This window comes from Macaca mulatta, chromosome 4 (assembly GCF_049350105.2).
Source record: "Macaca mulatta isolate MMU2019108-1 chromosome 4, T2T-MMU8v2.0, whole genome shotgun sequence".
Taxonomy (NCBI): Eukaryota; Metazoa; Chordata; class Mammalia; order Primates; family Cercopithecidae; genus Macaca; species Macaca mulatta.
The window spans coordinates 138,433,616-138,451,571 of NC_133409.1; the positions used below are offsets into that span (position 1 = coordinate 138,433,616).

Below are 17,956 nucleotides of genomic sequence, written 5' to 3' on the forward strand. Positions count from 1 at the left end.
GTGCGATTTTCCTAAGGAAGGCTTCCAGGAAACGAATGCAACCTTGAAGACTTGCAGGCATTGGCAGACAGGAGCTAGAAGACCTCCCCTAGATCCTTAACACGAAATGTAGGCTTGACGCAGAAGCCTCTCTTCTTACCCCAAAGCAGACAGGTGAGAGAAGTTTCGTGACAGGAGTAAGCGAACTACAACCCCGCCCCCGCCGTTCCTGCCCCACCACTGCGGCGGCGCGCGCCACGTTCCGGAAGCGGAAATGGACAAGAGCTCAGGGTAGGTTTCTCAAGATGGCGGCCTTCAAGGGTTTGGTGTCCGCATATGGGGGGCTTCTCCGTGGGCTCCTAGCGGGCCCGGCAGCGACCAGCTGGTCTCGGCTTCCAGCTCGCGGGTTCAGGGAAGGTGAGTCATGCGTACCAGCAACCTCCTGAAGTTAAGAAGAGCGGCGGAGATTGCTTCCGCCAGCCCCGGTGCGCCCCTTCCTCCCTTTCCTTCGTGCGATTCTGAAACTTAGGCGGTACCGGCTCCCCAGGCGTGCTTAAAAGCCCCTTCCAGACCCTGGTGCCTTATCTTGAGCTCCTGCCCCTTGTGAGTATCCTCACGAGACCGAGGAGGACGAAGAGAAAGCCTGCTTACTTAGCAGGAGCAGAAAAGAAACCTGTCCCAAGGTTCAGAAAAGTTTCGGAAACGGTTTTCTTGTTAATTCTCCCTTCTATATTCTCCGAATCGCAGTCTCTTTTATTAAAGAGTCTCTGGATCACGAAGGAAGGCCATCTGGGTACCCTCCCCCCCCCCCCCCCCCGAGCCTCCCTTTCCACTTTCTCTTCTCAAAATGCTGTGATCTGATGGCGGCTTTCTCTGCCCGGGCCGCTAGTCTCCCTGTGAAGGGGAGGCCAAAGTGGAAAGGCCATTGAATAGCTGAGACATAGGCAAATGCAGAATGGTAGTTCAGCTTTTCATTAATCTTAATCTGGGAAAGCGGCCTGAGTCGAGCATCAACTGAGAGCTTACTGAATGCCAAGTGCTATGCTTCAAGCTGTGAAGGAATTCTGGAGACAGAAAATACAGCCCTTTTTCTGAAAAGCTTAGGTTCTAATGAGATTATGTATATGCACACTCCAATAAATGCAAGTTAGCCTTTTACGTGATGAAGTACAGGGAGACTCAGTTACTGGAAACAGCAAACCCAGTTGAAAGTTTTCATAAAGAGGATGTGTCTTGAGCAGGCTCACAAAAGGATGGAATCTGGCGGAGAGTGAAACGGTCTTTTAGGACATAGCCTTCCTTTGTGTACTCCTGGAAGCAGGAAAGGATGAGTGATGTGCAAAAGAAGAGATGTGGGGTTTTTTGAGGATCTGGCATAGTATTGGGCAGCATATCCTTTAACGAAAGCTGAGAAGTATCCAGTGCCAAAGAGTGATCATTGTTGTCAGAGGGAGCAGAAAAGTCTAAAAAGAAGAGCCTAATGAAGGGGCCATTGGATTTGTCTCAGAGGAGGTCTGTTTGTAGCTTTCAAATAGCAATTTCAATAGAGTGGCAAACAAGGAATCCAGTTTGGAGAATTGAAGGAGATAGTTGATGAAGAAATGGAAATAGCAGGTATGTTTGAAGAATTCAGCCCGTAAGGGGAGTGTTTGCTAGAAAAAAAAGTCTGGATACTGCCTGGTTAATTTATCCATTAGTAGACCCATTAATAAAGACACTAAAGAAATCATGCAGATGATAGAAAGAATTTGGATGTCTCATCTGTTCCCATGCTGCAAAATAGGCATATTTCCATACCATTTTGGGGGAGTCTACCAAGTGTCAAACACTATTGGCTACAATTTGCATATTCTTTTGAAATTCAGAGTTGAGGCAGATTTTGCTATCCAGAAAAAAAGGCAAGAGGAATCATTTTGTTTTAATAACAAATATTTGAAATTAGACTTAAAGAATTTTTTCAGTTGGAGAGTTTGTGAAATGATGGACTGTAACCCAGGTACAGTGGTACATATCTTTAATCCCAGCATTTTGGGAGGCCAAGGTGGGAGGATCACTTGGGCTCAGAAATTGGAGTCTAACCTGGGTGACACAGTGAGAACCCCTGCCTCTTTAAAAACACGAAAAATGGAGGGACTGTAAATCAAATGGGTCTCTGAAGTCCTTCATCTAAATGTTAGGTTGAATTAATGTGATTCTACATGAAGGCATTGCCATATTCTATATTCTTAAGACTCACGTGTCTTCAAAGCTTTTAAATGAAAACATTTTATTTTGCTATTCTATCCATTATTTGTAAGGCATAAAGTATTGTACATATAGCTAATTTTGACTAGTCTCAGCTGGTATATGTGACACTCAAACAATATTGTACACATAGAATTTAAAGTTGTGGGAAAGAAGCTGGGTCTCTTGCTGAAAATATTCAAGCATCTTTTCGAAGTATCAGATAATAATACATGATTTTAGTCAGCTTATGAGGACTGAGCACCAATTTTCCTGTCTATGAAAACTTTCAGTCTAAAGCAGTGATTTTCAACTGGGGGGGGCAATTTTGTCCCCCAGGAACAATTGGCCATGTCTGCAGACATTTTTGGTTGTCACAACTGGTACTACTGGCATCTGGGGGGTAGAGGTGAGGGATGCTGCTAAACATAATCCACAAGTCAGTTCCCCACAACAAAGAACCTTCTGGCCCAAAATGGCAGTCCTGCTGCTGTTGAGAAAGCCTGGTTTAAAGTTTGACCAGAGAGATACACAAAACCAAAAAAAGATTATTATGGAAAAAGCAAGACTGAAGGAGGACAAAAATAGAAATTGTGACTTCCTGTGCCTGCTTCAAATACTGTGCAAGGTTTTCCACATACATTTATTTAGTCTTCTCAAAAACACCTTAAAGGTGGATATTAACTGTCCTCATTTTTATAAATGAGGAAATGCAGTCCCAAGGGGTTTAATAGCTTGCCCAGCATCCAATAAGTGATGGAATTGGAAGTAGAGCCAGCCCTCTTCCCTCTCCACCAGTAACATCACCTTGGTATTCCATGGCAGGGCCTTCCTTGTTCCCTCCTTCCCTGAAAGCTCTTAGCAGTTAACTTGCCAAAGACCGTTTAGTGCCTTTATGGTTGGCACTGCCAGATTTAGCAAAGACTATGTTGGATCTCATTCCTCCCTTATCCCTCTCAGAGTCCTTGTGAAGGAAATGTATTAAAAAAAAAAAATTATATAAATTGTCATGATCTATCAGCCACTTAGAGAAGGGTATATTGAATTGAGCAAAGGCCAAAGGGAATTTGCTTCATCTCTTTCAGTCAGTTAAGAAGGCCTTCTGGAAGACCTAACATTTCAGACAAGGATATGCCTGGTAGGTTGGGCAGTCCCATATAAAAGCTTTGAGAGAGGAGTGAGTTGACGTCTTTAAAGAATTCAGGGGACATAGTCCAGAGTAACCTGCTAACTCCTCATTCTGAAGCATAGGTCAGAGGAACGTTCCTTGAGGGGTCCAAGGGAAAGAAAGGGAGGTGATGAGGGAACCAGAAACTTCAATGGTAGAATTAAAGATGAACTGGAGGAAGCAGGGCTTGAGGCAGGAAGGTGTTTGCGAAGGTGGTCAGTGGCCAGAAATGCAAGCACACATCCCAAACATGGTACTCCTCTCCCTGACCCTACATAAGACTATTAGGGCCACTGCCCAGCCATCAGTTACTCCAGTCTTTCCTACTCTGCTTGGGCCCTGGTTTCCACAGATCCTCTCCAAGAGGGACCTTGGTCTCTGGGCACTTCAGCAGTGCCCTGCACTCCTCATCCTTTTTCACTTCCTGTTTTACTAAGCAGTTGGGTCTTTACATGGTTGCAGTTCACTATGTCTGTTCATGTGGCCATCAAGGTTTTTTGCATTTTCCATGTTTGTTGTTGTTGTTTAAGAGACAGAGTCTTGCTGTGTTGCCCAGGCTGGCCTCTAACTCCTTAGCTCGGGTGATCCTCCTGAGTAGCTGAGACTATAGGTGTCACCCCCTCTCCTCCTTTTGCATTCACTGCAATCTCACCACAATGCCATTTGTTCCAGACTATTATAATTCAGTTATCTTGGACTCCATCCTAGGCAAGTATTTACTGAAGTACTCAAAGGACCTTTTTACGAGGCATGGACTTTATTACAGTCAAGTTCCCATACAGAGTTTAGTTCTTTTCCTCCTCTAGGGCAAAGACTGCGGACCCTATTCTACTGTAACTCTCCACAGTAGGTAGAACGAAGCTGTACAGTCCACAAGTGCCCAGCAAATGTGTTGCCTCATTTGGGACAGATTATTTCATGTGTATGAGAAGTGCTTATCTGGAAAGATTTTGGCCCTTAGTTCTAGTTTAGAAAACTGCTTCATCTCTTCGCTTAGCTTACTAGATACTGCCATATCTCAGAACACAAGGGTGATTCCATCTTTTTCTAAACAAGTTTTCTGTTAGTGCCTAAATCTCTCAGTCCAGCTTTTCTTAGCCACCCCCACTTCTCTTGAATAGGGAGGCAGCCAGGAACAAAATGGATCTCAGGTTTTGTTTGGTTTTGACACATTTTTGTATGCACGCTGTAAATCAATACTATTTTGATTCCTATCTCCTCTTTCCAGAGGCTTAAAATCTACTAAGGGCCTCCCTAGGCTCCAACAGGGCCTTCTCCCCCTGCACTAAGACACCACCCTGATCGATGTCAGTTCAACGTGAGTTCTCAGGTCATTCCTTCTGGTTTGACAAATTGTCTCTGTTAGATAAGCATCTGCCTATTGTTTTACCCACTGGCTTCTAGTAAGATGATTCGCTGGCTCAGGGTTGCTGTGTGGAGGGGGAGCTTGTGAACAGTGGAGCTTGCCATGGGCTTTGATCTGTTTTCCAGGGGCCAGTGGGATGACTTCAGGGTTTGGTACTTTGCCGGGAGTGATGTGTGTTTTGTTAGACTTGTTTACCTCATGGTTAGGACCCAAGTGCCTCCACCAAGCAGGGAACCACATGTTTATCCACTTGTGTTTCAGGGCATTGTTCTTCTGCTGACTCCAGTGGTACCAGAACGTGTCTCTCCTTTTGTTTCCTTTGGGGATTCTTGGAAACTTTCCCCCCTACTTGTTGCTCAGATTAGGTTGTCTCTCAACTTGGTTTTTGCAAATTTGCAGAGTTGCAGGGTGCCGGGAACCCTTACTGGACTGGGGATGTGCCGTCCTCCTACCTCCCTTCATTTCTCCCCATCCTCCATTTGTAGGTTGATTCTGCAGACTGACGTATTGCAGTGACCTTCCCTCTGCAGCTGTGCTGGCTTCCAGACTGAGGACCATGTTGAGTCTCACCCAAATCCCATTCTTGGGTTGGTCTGTGTTCCGTACAAGTAGATCTGTGTGTGGGGTGACGCATTTTCTTTTACATTGAAAAACCTAGGTTGTCTTTGAATTGATTAATAACTACAGTGTTCTCTAGAGAAAGCCTCAGGGCTTTTCTAGTCATTGTTATTCCTTTGTATGTCTGGCGTTGGACACTGAGAGGCTGTCAGGTTGGTTGTTTTGGAGCAGTGAGTATGAATGGGTTGCCCAGAAGACAAATAAGGGACAATTCCAAGCAGTCTGTGTCCAATTAGGTGTTGGTCACAGAGCTCAGTGATCACAGATGCTGCCATGGACCTCTGGTTGGGTTACAACTGCCTTTTGCCTTAGATGGTCCCTTCTCTTTTTATTGGTGTGTGTGTGTTCGAGATGGGGTCTCGCTCTGTCCCTCAGGCCGGAATGCAGTGGCATGATCATGGCTCACTGCAGCCTCAACCTCCTGGGCTCAAGCAGTCTTCCCACATCACCTTCCCAAGTAGCTGGGATTACAAGTGCATGCCACCATGCCTGGCTAATTTTAGTAATTTTTGTAGGATTTTGCCACGTTGCGCAGGCTGGTCTCTTAACTCCTGAGCTCAAGTATTTCTTCCCACCTCAGCCTCCCAAAGTGCTGGGATTACAGGCATGAGCCACTGTACCCAGTCTGGCTTCTGTCTTTCTAAAGAAACTGTCAGCAAGGGAGTATCTCCAAGAACTATCTGATTATATTAGCCGAAATGTGGGCTATTGGCTCGGTTCTTCTTTGAATGATGGTTGAAGTTGTCATTCTGCATCTTGGTTAGGTAAGGTAGTAAGATAGGAAATGTATTTAGCCTGACAGATGTGTGCAACTGGTTGTCTTGCCTTCAGGTTCTCTTCTGACTGCCTCTCCTAAATAGGCAAAGCATGGAGGGCATCCCTCTCCGTTTGGAATGGCAATACTTGAAATTCTTCTTGGACCCAGTATCTTCATGCTCCTTATTCCTACCTGTCCATCAACCCTCTCCAGTATAGATGATAAAATGCAACCCTGCAGGGAGGAGAGGATTTCACTCACGACCCTCACGATGTGTTCTAGGAGTGAACTTGCCTTTTTGCTCATTCACTGGGTGCCACTGGAATAGTGTTAGTTCAGTGCTGTATCTTACATTGTTAATTCTTCAAAGCAGAAACCATTCTTATCTGATTCTCTTTGTGCAGGAACACACACCGCTTGGGTACTTTTGAAGGTCTTTTACATACCACTACCCCACCCTCTTTTATTGCTAGCCACTGTAGGACAGGATCTGACCAATTCCTTTGGATAGAACCAAGATAAATCTTTGCATAGAAAGGCAAAAACAGTGTGGAACTCCTTAATCCCATACCAGAGAGGTGATGCTACCTGGGCATCCTGGGCTTGCCCCCACCCCGCCTCAAGGGCATAGAGCCTTGGCACTAGTGGGGTGAACCCTGCGTGCTTTCTGTTCCAGGTGGAGACCATGAGAGAGTACAGACGGAAGGCTGCTTTTTTCCAAATGTGTAGAATTTGAGCTGTTATTTGAAACTCTCTGTTCCTTATTAAATGGCTGACCTAATTTTTCCCCCTTTATCTCTGTAGTGGTGGAGATCCAAGAAGGGAAGACAACTATAGTAAGTATCATTGAGTTGGCCATGTATAACCTCTTTAACACTTGCAGCTGCCTGGCCGCTCCTCTGAGGGAGGGAGGGGCCCAAACTGGACGCCCAGCTCCAGGATCAGCTCTCTCAGTGACCATAAATCCCACAGTCTACTATTTTTCAAGCTGTGCGCTATAGTGTGGTTAATCAGGAACAGTTGCTATGCCTGGGCTGAGGTATCTGCTCTTTGATTAAAGTGGCCTTTTGTATAGCAAGGTCTCAGAGGCCTTTGCTGATAAGCTCTTTGGCGGGTGATGAATCAGTTTCCCGATGGGGAAACTAAGGCATTATTGCACGCCTAGAGAGCCAAAGTAAGTTGACCCAGAGCCAAGAGCCTGGACCTCAGTTCCTTTCTTTTCTGCCTAGAATGACTAAACTACTCCTTAAATGATGCATTTAAAAAGTGACATTCTCCCGGCCCTGGCCTTACTAGCTGGCGCCCTGGCTTGTCTGTTGGTAAGAAAGTTGGAACAATTCTTCATCTACGCACTCCCCTCTTTCGTTCCCTGGGCCCATCCCACCTCCCTTCCTTGGGGAGTCATGGGGCCTAGATTATCCTATAATCCTTAAAAGACAACAACGTTGTTTTCACATGGCCTTCTATGCCTCCAAGAAATCCTCAGCGACTCCACAGAGCTCCCAGAGGCCTCTGTAACTTCCATGTCAACCAGAGATTTAACCCTTTAGGTAGCCAGCCAAGCTCAGTCCTTCCCAAGGCAGTCTTATTCCCAGGACAAGTCCATTAGGTTTCCCCCTAGAATGCTCCCTCTGCCTTTCCACTACTTAGCCTCAAAACAGTTCTTTTTAGGGGACCGCCCCAGTCCCCTTAGGGTACCTTTTAGGCTTCTTGATTCAAAGCCAAAACAAGCATTCACTCTATAAACTCCACACTGGAGGAAAGAAATACATCTGACTTTTGAGTATAAAGAGCGTTTTTCATGTGGGTCATGAGTCTGCTGTTTGTAGAATAGATGTGGAGGCATTGTGGCCTATGAGAGCCCTCAGGGGAGGGAAGAGCCCATCCATGCCTTTAGCAGCATGGCCATGGCTGACTGGGTATTATTCTCTCCCCTATGAAATAAGATCAGACACCTACCTCACTAGATTCTGGAGGTTAAGTGAACTAATATATGTGAACCATTCTTAGCACTGAGCTACACATATAATGGGGAGTCAATAAATGTTAATTCTCCCCACCGCCGAACCCCTGACCCACTGCAACCCGCCTCCCAAGGCCTACCATGTACTTGGGAATTTTCTGTAACATCTCAGTTTCTGGCATAGTTGTGATTGCCGTGGCAGAAGGAGGGTAGCTGTGCCCTGCACGGCCAAGTAGTACTTCCAGCCCCTTTCCCCTGTGCCACTTCTCCCCCAAGAGACAGTGTTGCTTCCCTCCCATAGCCTCTCAGACCCATCCCAGCCTCACTCTCATAACCCATGGCCTCAGTCATCAAGGCTCTCTAAACTCCCCTCTTGCAACTGGAGCTAATTCCCAGATCGTTGGTTTATTGCGCTTAGTAATTCCAAAACTGTATCACAGGATACAGCAGCGATAGGGAGGTCATTTCACACTTGGCCTCAGCATGGTTTAAAGGTGGCATCCAAAATGATAAAAGCAAGGAGCATGACAGGGAAATGTATCCTCCCATCTGTATCGTGTTAGGTTTTCCTTTCTTTTGTTTTTTTTTTTTTGTTTTTTTTTTTGAGACGGAGTCTCGCTGTGTCTCCCAGGCTGGAGTGCAGTGGCGTGATCTCGGCTCACTGCAAGCCCCGCCTCCCGGGTTCACGCCATTCTCCCGCCTCAGCCTCCCAAGTAGCTGAGACTACAGGCACCCGCCACCACGCCCGGCTAGTTTTTTGTATTTTTAGTAGAGACGGGGTTTCACCATGTTAGCCAGGATAGTCTCGATCTCCTGACCTCGTGATCCACCCGCCTCGGCCTCCCAAAGTGCTGGGATTACAGGCTTGAGCCACCGCGCCCGGCCGGTTTTCCTTTCTTTTGTAAGAGAGAAGGAGTGCCTGCATATCTGCTTATATGGCACAACCCGGGTTTTTTCAGCCTTGCTATTCCTGGCATTTGGGGCTGAGTAATTCCTGGTTGTGAGGGCTGTCCTCTGCAGTGGAGGATGGTTAGAACATCCCTGCTAGATGCCAGTAGCACTCCCTCCCCCGGACATGACAATCAAAAATGTCTCCAGACATTGCCAGATGTCCCCTGGGAAGCAAAATCACCTCTGGTTGAGACCCACTGGCATAGCCTTAGCTCTGTAAGATAAAGCTGGGAACTGCAGTTTCCCCCTAGGAGGACATGTGGGATGGAAGGGATGCTTTCTTTGGACTCTATATCCCTGTGCCACTTGAAACTTTTTACCATGTGCATGTATAACTTTCCCCCAAAAGCCAGGGAGGGAAAAAAGTATAGTGTTCTGGTGCCTTTGTTTTTTCTTTTGAGGAAGGAAAGGTAGCATTCAATTGATACAGCAAATCCCTCCCTCCCTCTTGCCACTGGTATTTTCAGATGGTTTCCATTACCCCTGTAAGCCACCAAACCACATCCCTGTAGCTATCTCAAGGCCTAGCATACAGCAACTACAGAGTAAACACCACAGTTCAGGCAGAGAAACCTCTTAGCTACTCCCACAAGAACCCCCAAGGTAAACTTTCACCAGCATTCCCATCATTTTGGGGTTTGTGCAAAGATAATGTGGCTCCACGCAGGCCCTGTCTCTCACACTGGCTCTCCTTCTCTGTCTCCTAGATTGAAGGCCGTCTCACAGCGACTCCCAAGGGCAGTCCAAATCCTCCTAACCCCTCTGGCCAGTGCCCCATCTGCCGTTGGAACCTGAAGCACAAGTATAACTATGACGTGAGTCTGGGTACAGAGACACTCAGTTCTGTGTGTTGTGAAGCTCTCAGATTCCCTGGTTAACTGGAGCAGTGTCCCCCCGTTTTAGCTACTGCTGCATTTCATGGAACCACCAGAGATGGGAGCATTTTGTCCAGTTGTTCTCGACCCTGGCTGCGCATTAGAATCACCTGGGGAGCTTTAAAAAATAGTGTGATGCATGGGCTCTACCAGGTCCTCCCAAGCCACTTCGTAGATGTAGTCTCATTCACTGCAGCTCTCCCTCTGAAGAAGACCCATCACCATCTTCAGTAGCCTGGGAGACTGAGGTCACGGTGCAGAATCAGCCTCGGGGGGTGGGGCCTGAGCATTTTTTCAGTGCTCTCCCGTGGCTCTAATGAGCAGCCAGGGTTGAGAGCCACTGATTGAGTTTGTGGTCTGGTTGCGCCTCAGACCACTAGGGCCCTTAACTCAGTTCACAGGGGTTGTCCTCTTGTGGGATAGAATCATGATCTGGGTTTGGCTCTCCTCTTTTATGATGAAGGTGTATTTGAACAGACTTGGTTCTCACTGTGATCTGGGAACACATTACCCTGTCGTTCTGTATTGGAGCTATAAAGATACCTGATTGCTCAAGCTCTTCTAGTGCAGTCGTTTCCAGGGAAAGAAGAAAGTAGTGAATAATAACAACAGGTAACATTGAGTGCATACTGTGTCAGGCACTGAGTACTTACCTGTTTTAGTTCACTTAGTTTTCACAATAACCCTATGAAGTAGGTACTAGTTTCATCCTCATTTTACAGATGAGGAAATTTGAGGCATGGAGAAGCCAGTGAACTTGCCTCAGATCCCCCAGCTGGTATCAGAACTGGGATACAAACTCCAGGGACGAAAGCCCAGGCAGAGCCTGTGCTCCTAATGACTACACTACCTCCTCCCCAGAGATGGGGAGGGCGTGGGACTAAGGACACAGCCCTGGAGAAATCCTTACTTGTTCTTCAGAGCTCTCACTGGTAACATGAAGCACCCTATTTTTGGGTTTCAGGTGATTCAGGCTCTGGGCCAGTTTGACCTGTAAGTTGTCCCTATGCCCCTTTGTGGAATAGGATGACTAAAGGCAGAGATCCTGGTCAGGTGATAAGAGCAGGAGAAGCCACATGCCAGTGGGATCTGAACAGAGTGACCCAACTAATCTCGTGGGCTGGAAGCCTTGGCTTGAGGCCACCCTGAGGGATGGGGGGGTTCTTTCTGTCCTGGGGCCCTTCTCCTGATGGCCGCCTGGAGTAACAGAAAGCAAGCACACAGGCAAGGGGCAATGTTTCCAGCTGCTCACCATGCGGAAGTTAGTGGGGTTGTGGGCATCCTTGGAACCTCAGCTGCTGATAGGAAAGCAAACCCCACACCCGCCCAGCCACCGTAGGGCACTCTTCCTACCAGCTTTTTCCAGGAAACATACTTGGCTGTCTCCAGCAGAAGAAATCGAATCCCGTCTGAGGTAAAGGCTAAAGTTGTTTTTCCTTTTACCCCTTTCCACTCAGAGCACCATTAGCCTGAGCTGCACAAAGCTGTTAGCTTGCTTGGCAGCCTACGGTGGATGGCTGGGGCCTCCAACCCAGTTGATTAGCCCTGGATTAATCCAATCCAAATTCTTTTCATCAGATTCTGAAAAGTACAGGGGTGGGAATTGAAGGCCTAGGTCCCTCAGGAACTGTCCAGTGATTAAAACAAATCTGCAGTTATGCAGCAAGGCGCCTGCCAGGGCAGCAAGTTGGTTTGTGGAACTTGACTGCTAAGATTGGCATGCCAGGCACTTGCAGGGAGGGGAATGGTGAGTTTTCTTTAACCCCTTAAGCCATTCTATGAGAATGGGGTCTTGCTATGTTGCTCAGGCTGGTCTCGAACTCCTGAGCTCAAGCAGTCTGGGAATCGTAACCTTTTAGACCTGGCAGGGAGGTGGTCCCTTTTCTTGATTCTGGCTCTGTGTATCTGTTCCTTTGACAGATCCAAGCAGCCTGGTGAGCACGTGATGGTCTGAAGGAAGCCCAAGAATCCATTCAGATCTGGTTACAGGGGGCCTAGATCATGTGAGATTAAACTTCACAACCCTGGTTCCATCCTCCTTGGCTTTTATGCCTTCCTAGCACTTCAGAGGGAACGGCAAGAGGTGGAGGGGCTGTTTGCATATACTCTGGCTTGTGGTATATAGACCTTAAGGTCTAAAATGTTACAAGTTTTCCTCTTGTGTGGAAACATATGGCAGCCTCCTAACCCCACCTGAGCAGACATTTTATCCAAGAAAGATGCTTCAGGTTCATAAAAGATTGGTGACACTTCTTGAAAAGTTTCTGTTCTCTAACCTAGTCTATCAGAAGATCTCACGAGGCTAGGTGTAGGGGTGCAATCCCAGAACTCTGGGAGGCCGAGGCGGGCAGATTGTTTGAGCCCAGAAGTTCGAGACCAGCCTGGGCAACATAGGGAGACCCCATCTCTACAAAAATTAGCCAGGCGTGGTGGCACGCACCTGTAGTCCCAGCTCCTCAGGAGGCTGAGGTGGGAGTACCACTTGAGCAAGAGATTGGGAGGCAGAGATTGCAGTGACCCAAGATTACACCACTGTACTCCAGCCTGGGCAACAGAGTGAGCCCTTGCCTAAAAAAAAAAAACTCATAGAGAAGCTGGGAGCTTTTGGGGTTGGTAATGGGGTACAGAAAATCTTACTAAGTTGGGATTAACTTTTGTTGCGTGAAGGTAGCAGACCAGTGTGCAAAGCTCTGTGTGGAGGAAGTGATCTCAGCCAGGTTCCCAGGAGACATCAGCCTCCCCTATAGACCATGAAGCCCTAGCTTCCCAGCATCAAAAGCAAGCCCAGCTGACCCTCATCCCCTATTTTCGGTTTCCACTAGGATGTTCTGCTGCTTAGCCAGTTCATCCGGCCTCATGGAGGCATGCTGCCACGAAAGATCACAGGCCTATGCCAGGAAGAACACCGCAAGATTGAGGAGTGTGTGAAGATGGCCCACCGAGCAGGTAGAAGGTCCTGGGGACCAAGAGGGGCAGAGGGCCGCAGGCGCTCTCTCCCTACCCGGCTGCCCCATGTTTCAGCCCCTCCTGGAAGAAAAGAGGATATCCAGAGTGTTAATTATACTCCCCATCCAATGCCAACCTCCCCACTCCCTTGGGCTTTCCCTCTGGCCCCCTCAGAGCTGCAGAGGGAGCTGCAAAGACTATCCCATCTTCCCCCCACTCAGGTCTATTACCAAATCACAGGCCTCGGCTTCCTGAAGGAGTTGTTCCGAAAAGCAAACCTCAACTCAACCGGTAAGCAAGCCTGGGTGTGAACAACCTGAGCGTTCTGCAGGCCCTTAGCCCTCACTGGCTTCTACTGGGGAAGCTACTTGCCGGAAATCATCCCACAGCTCAGGAAAGCTATGCACCTTGGCTGTCTGTTCCATTCCCTGCCAGTTTGAGCATCCACCCCCATCAGTCCACCCCTGCTGCAGTCTTTGCTTCTTCTGTTGCCTTCTTTGCCTCAGCCTCTTTCCTCTGCTTCTTCTTTTGCCTCAGCCTCTTTCCTCCCCTGTAGCGCCCTTAGCAAAGGGGCAAGGAGGGTAAAGGCCTGCTGATTGGGCATTAGAATGTGCTAATCCCCCATTTATGACATCACACTGGGTTGCTATGGGGATGTTAGTACTACTACAAACTTTCAGTATCCCAGCTCTCTCCAGTGCTGGGGTTATTAGAGGACAGAAGGCCTTAGAAATGGGAGGGCCTTCTGGGTTAGTGCCACTGAATAAAGCTGTGCAGGTCGCACACTGGACAACTTCAGGGTAATATCCATGTGGACTAGGTCACAAATAGTGCTCCCCAGAGTTGTACAGTTAACAACCTACACAGCACCATGTGGCAGCCTAGGAGGCCCTGAGTTCATATAGAGAAGGAGAGGATGGCCCCCAGCCCCTGGAATCACTCTGTCTGCCTTTTAGTCTAAGCAGGACCCTGTAGAGTGGGGGCAGATTCTTGTCTGACATGCAAGCAGCTGTCCCATTGCAAGTTCCCTTCTTCCCTCCTCTCTGGCATCAGCACGCTTACATAGTCTTAGATCTCTAGTATCCTCTTGTTGAGAGTAGAGCCAGGTCTGTAGAATTGATTTGAGGGGGTTCTTCTCCCCTGCGAATGGCCCTTTCCTCCTGTCCAGCTGGTGGTTCCCAGACTGGAGTGAGGAACATATTAGGTGGGTGCAAAAGTAATTGCAGTGTTTGTCCTTTTTTTTTTTTTTTTTTTTTTTTTTGAGACGGAGTCTCGCTCTGTCGCCCAGGCTGGAGTGCAGTGGCCAGATCTCAGCTCACTGCAAGCTCCGCCTCCCGGGTTTACGCCATTCTACTGCCTCAGCCTCCCAAGTAGCTGGGACTACAGGCGCCCGCCACCTCGCCCGGCTAGTTTTTTGTACTTTTTAGTAGAGACGGGGTTTCACCGTATTAGCCAGGATGGTCTCGATCTCCTGACCTCGTGATCTGCCCGTCTTGGCCTCCCAAAGTGCTGGGATTACAGGCTTGAGCCACCGCGCCTAGCCTGTTTGTCCTTTTTTTAATGGAATTGCTCTCTGTAAGGTATCAAAGATGACTGACACAAAGCAAACGCCTCAGCCCCCAGCAAATCTCCTAGGCTGATTCCCACCAGAACGCAGGCATGGAGGGTAAGGGGCTGCAGGGGTTGTGGGATGTGGGAATGCAGTGCTTCTTCCTGGTACCCTGCCTCTCTGTCCCTGGAGGCTAAGTCAGAGCTGGACCTTTACCAACACCATGCCAGCACCCTGGCTGTGTGCCCATCTCTACCTGCACCCCCCACATTGCTAGCTCAGCCATCTGCCAGCAGCTCTTGGAGAGCAGGACATGCTAACCTCTTCCTATGTCTCCTAACTGTGCTATGGACCATTTGGGGGTTGAGCCCACCCCCTCTGGCTTTTTAAGAGACAGCAGCAGGCCTGAGGACACAATCCATCCTGCCTCAGGCCTTTGAAGCTAGGCCAGGCACCCTCCCATACATCCGGCATCCTTTAACGTGACACAGGATTGATGATGTGTAGGGGCTTGTTGGTTGCAAAAGGCCACCCTGAGCGGGAGGGGGAGTTCAGGCTACGAAGGAAATGGATTCCCTTGCAGGGGAGTCTCATTTAATGCTGCCATGCATGGGCCCAGGCTCTGCTGGGGCCTGGTGGAGCCATACTTTGTCCCTCCTCCTGCTACCCCTTCAGGAGAGGTAGGAAGGGGCTGGTTTAGGAAAGAGACTTGGTTCTTGCTAGAGTTGAGGTGTTCCCAAAGAGCTAGCTGGAGGCCATCCAGCCCACCCCCTGCCGGCTGGCTGCTCCATGTGGCACAGGCATCAGACCCAAGGCCAGCTAAAGCCCAGCTTGCCTCTCCAAGGCACGGGAGAAAGAACAGCTTTAGGGCAGTAGCTCTGGAGAGCCTTTTCAGCTTATCCTCTGCATCCCTAAATCTCAATGAGCACCCCTTTTGGGGAGCCTGCTCCCATACCCCATCTCTTCATGTACCCCTCTGAAGCCTGGGAGAGGCCAGCAAAGGGGCCATCCCTGGTGCCCTCCCTTTACCTTACTCTTCCATCACCCAGCACCACCAACCATAGAAAAAGCAGTCTCCTCACACCTGTAATCCCAGCACTTTGGGAGGCCAAGGCGGGTGCATCACTTGAGGTCAGGAGTTCAAGACCAGCCTGGCCAACAAGGTGAAACCACGTCTCTACTAAAAATACAAAAATTAGCCAGGTGTTGTGGCGGGCGCCTGTAATCCAAGCTACTCCGGAGGCTGAGGCAGGGGAATCGCTTAAACCCAGGAGGCGGAAGTTGCAGTGAGCCGAGATCACGCCGCTGCACTCCAGCTTGGGCGACAGAGCGAGACTTTGTCTCAAGAAAAAAAAAAAGCAGTCCCTGTAGCTAGCCTCCTTCACGGTCATCACCCTGGCCAGGGCAGTGACAGTTCCGGGAGATACACGGAAGGCCCTCCCCTCCCTGCCCAGCACACACTTGGAGTGCAGGTCAGCACCTCCCGCAGCTTCCCCTCAACACAGGGCTGGCAAGGTCCAGCAGAGCTCAGTTGAACTGCATAAATCAGCAATCATTTTTTCACTTCTTTTATCTAAGAGTTTTTAGCTAAGGTTATTGATTTTTTTAATAAAAAAACCTTTTCTTTGACGGTCTCTAGAGACAACTGGGTTGAGCCCCAACCTAGAATGGAGGCAAGGGAGGATTCCTGGCGTTTGTCATGGCTGAGCTTTCAGAATGAAGGATGGGCCTTTCTGGACAGGATCCAAGTTTTATTCTGGACAGAGTAAAACCCAATCCCAGCCGGCATGAGCCACTTTTCTGGGAACTATCAGGGCCCTGATCATCCCCAAAGGAGGCCAAAGGTCCATGGGCTGCAGCCATCTTTCCCCACCCCCCTCCTACTTACAGGAACCTTCCTAGGCTAGAGCCACACCCACGGGCCCTTACCCCTTGATTCTCATCACAGGTTGGGTGAGGGGCAGGGGTCTTACACCGGTTATGGTACCCTGGGGAGTTCCCTGAAGGCTGGGGTAGCTGAGTGAGCCAAATGGAGAAGAGTAGTGGGTTTCTCCAGGCCCTTACATCAGCTCTTCTCACCCCATGGTTGAGGCCAGAGAGGAATGATCTGCTCTTCAGGCAGCCTCTTTTACACCTTTTCCTCAGCAAACACACACCAGCATTGACAGTTATAAAGATCAAGGGGGCCAGGCGCGGTAGCTCACACCTGTAATCCCAGCACGTTGGGAGGCCGAGGCAGGCTGATCACGAGGTCAGGAGATCGACAGCATCCTGGCCTACATGGCAAAACCCCATCTCTACTAAAAATACAAAATTAGCTGGGTGTGGTGGTGGGCACCTGTAATTCCAGCTACTCAGGAGATTGAGGCAGGAGAATGGCTTGAACCCGGGAAGTGGAGGTTGCAGTGAGCCAAGATCACGCCACTGCACTCCAGCCTGGTGACAGAGCAAGGCTCTGTCTCAAAAAAAAAAAAAAAAAGATCAAGGGAGCTTGTGGCCCTGGGCTGCCTGACCCTGGCCACACAGGCTTGCGGCAGCAAGATCCCAGCCCATCTGTTTAGAGGACGCTCAGCAGTTACTCCCAGGAAAATCCCTGCACTTCAGGAAAGGGAAACTGGTGAAAGGATTTGCTTGCCCAATCATGGCCTGGCCTGAGGAGGCAGTGCTCCATACTCCCAATTCCAGCTTGGGCCCCAGCCCTCACAGGCTCTTTGTTCTCCCTCCACAGGTACCTGACGCGCTGGGCTCCTGGCTCCGTCAAGCCCATCTACAAGAAAGGCCCCCGCTGGAACAAGGTGTGCATGCCCGTGGGGTCACCCCTCCTGAGGGACAATGTCTGCTACTCAAGAACACCTTGGAAGCTGTATCACTGACAGAGAGCAGGGCTTCCAGAGTTCCTCCTGCACCTGTGCTGGGGAGTAAGAGGCACACTCATAAGCCCTCGGCCGCAACTATACTCCAGACCATGATGGCCTGGCCCCTTCGACATGGATGGACAGGGGACAGTGGGACTAACTTCAGTACCCTTGGCCTGCGCAGTAGCAATGCTGGGAGCTAAAGGCAGGCAGGGCAGTTGGGTCCCTTGCCAGGTGCTGTGGGGCTTGGGCCATGCTCAGTGCTGGGGACAGGAGTTTTTCCCAATACAATGTCATAAACATTGAGTTTGGGCTCGTGGGCTTACCCACTGGGTGTGTGCTCACTGCCTGGGAAGTGCAGGGGGTTCTGGGCACATTTCCAGTTTGGTGCAGAGTGTTGAGTCACTGATCTCTTGTGATGGGGCCAATGAGTCAATTGAAAGGAATTCATGGGCCAAACAGGTCCCATCCTCTTCATGACAGCTGTGAGCTCCTTACTCTGGGAGAGCTGCAAGGAGCCAAGGTGGGCTACCTGACACACTTGCCGCTCTCGTGTGAATCCAAGAAACTGCCTTTCTCAAAGGGGCCCTGGTGGTCACTTCCCACAGCCATTTCACCCATCATTGTCTAGTATCTCTTTCATTAGCACATTCCAACCCTCTGCCACTTGGTGTAGAGATGAGCTCCCTGGCTCAGTGGGCCTTTC

The 17,956-nt window shown here is 49.2% G+C and overlaps 1 protein-coding gene across 1 annotated transcript; it reads left to right on the plus strand.

Annotated features, from left to right (window-relative positions):
- The first annotated feature begins 259 nt into the window (after positions 1–259).
- On the plus strand, positions 260–17,733 carry MRPS18A (mitochondrial ribosomal protein S18A). Its single transcript, NM_001257635.1, is given in 6 exon segments — positions 260–396; positions 6,916–6,947; positions 9,733–9,840; positions 12,723–12,846; positions 13,068–13,137; positions 17,124–17,733. Coding segments are annotated over 6 exon segments (591 nt in total). The 5' UTR covers positions 260–284; the 3' UTR covers positions 17,269–17,733.
- The last annotated feature ends 223 nt before the right edge of the window (positions 17,734–17,956 follow it).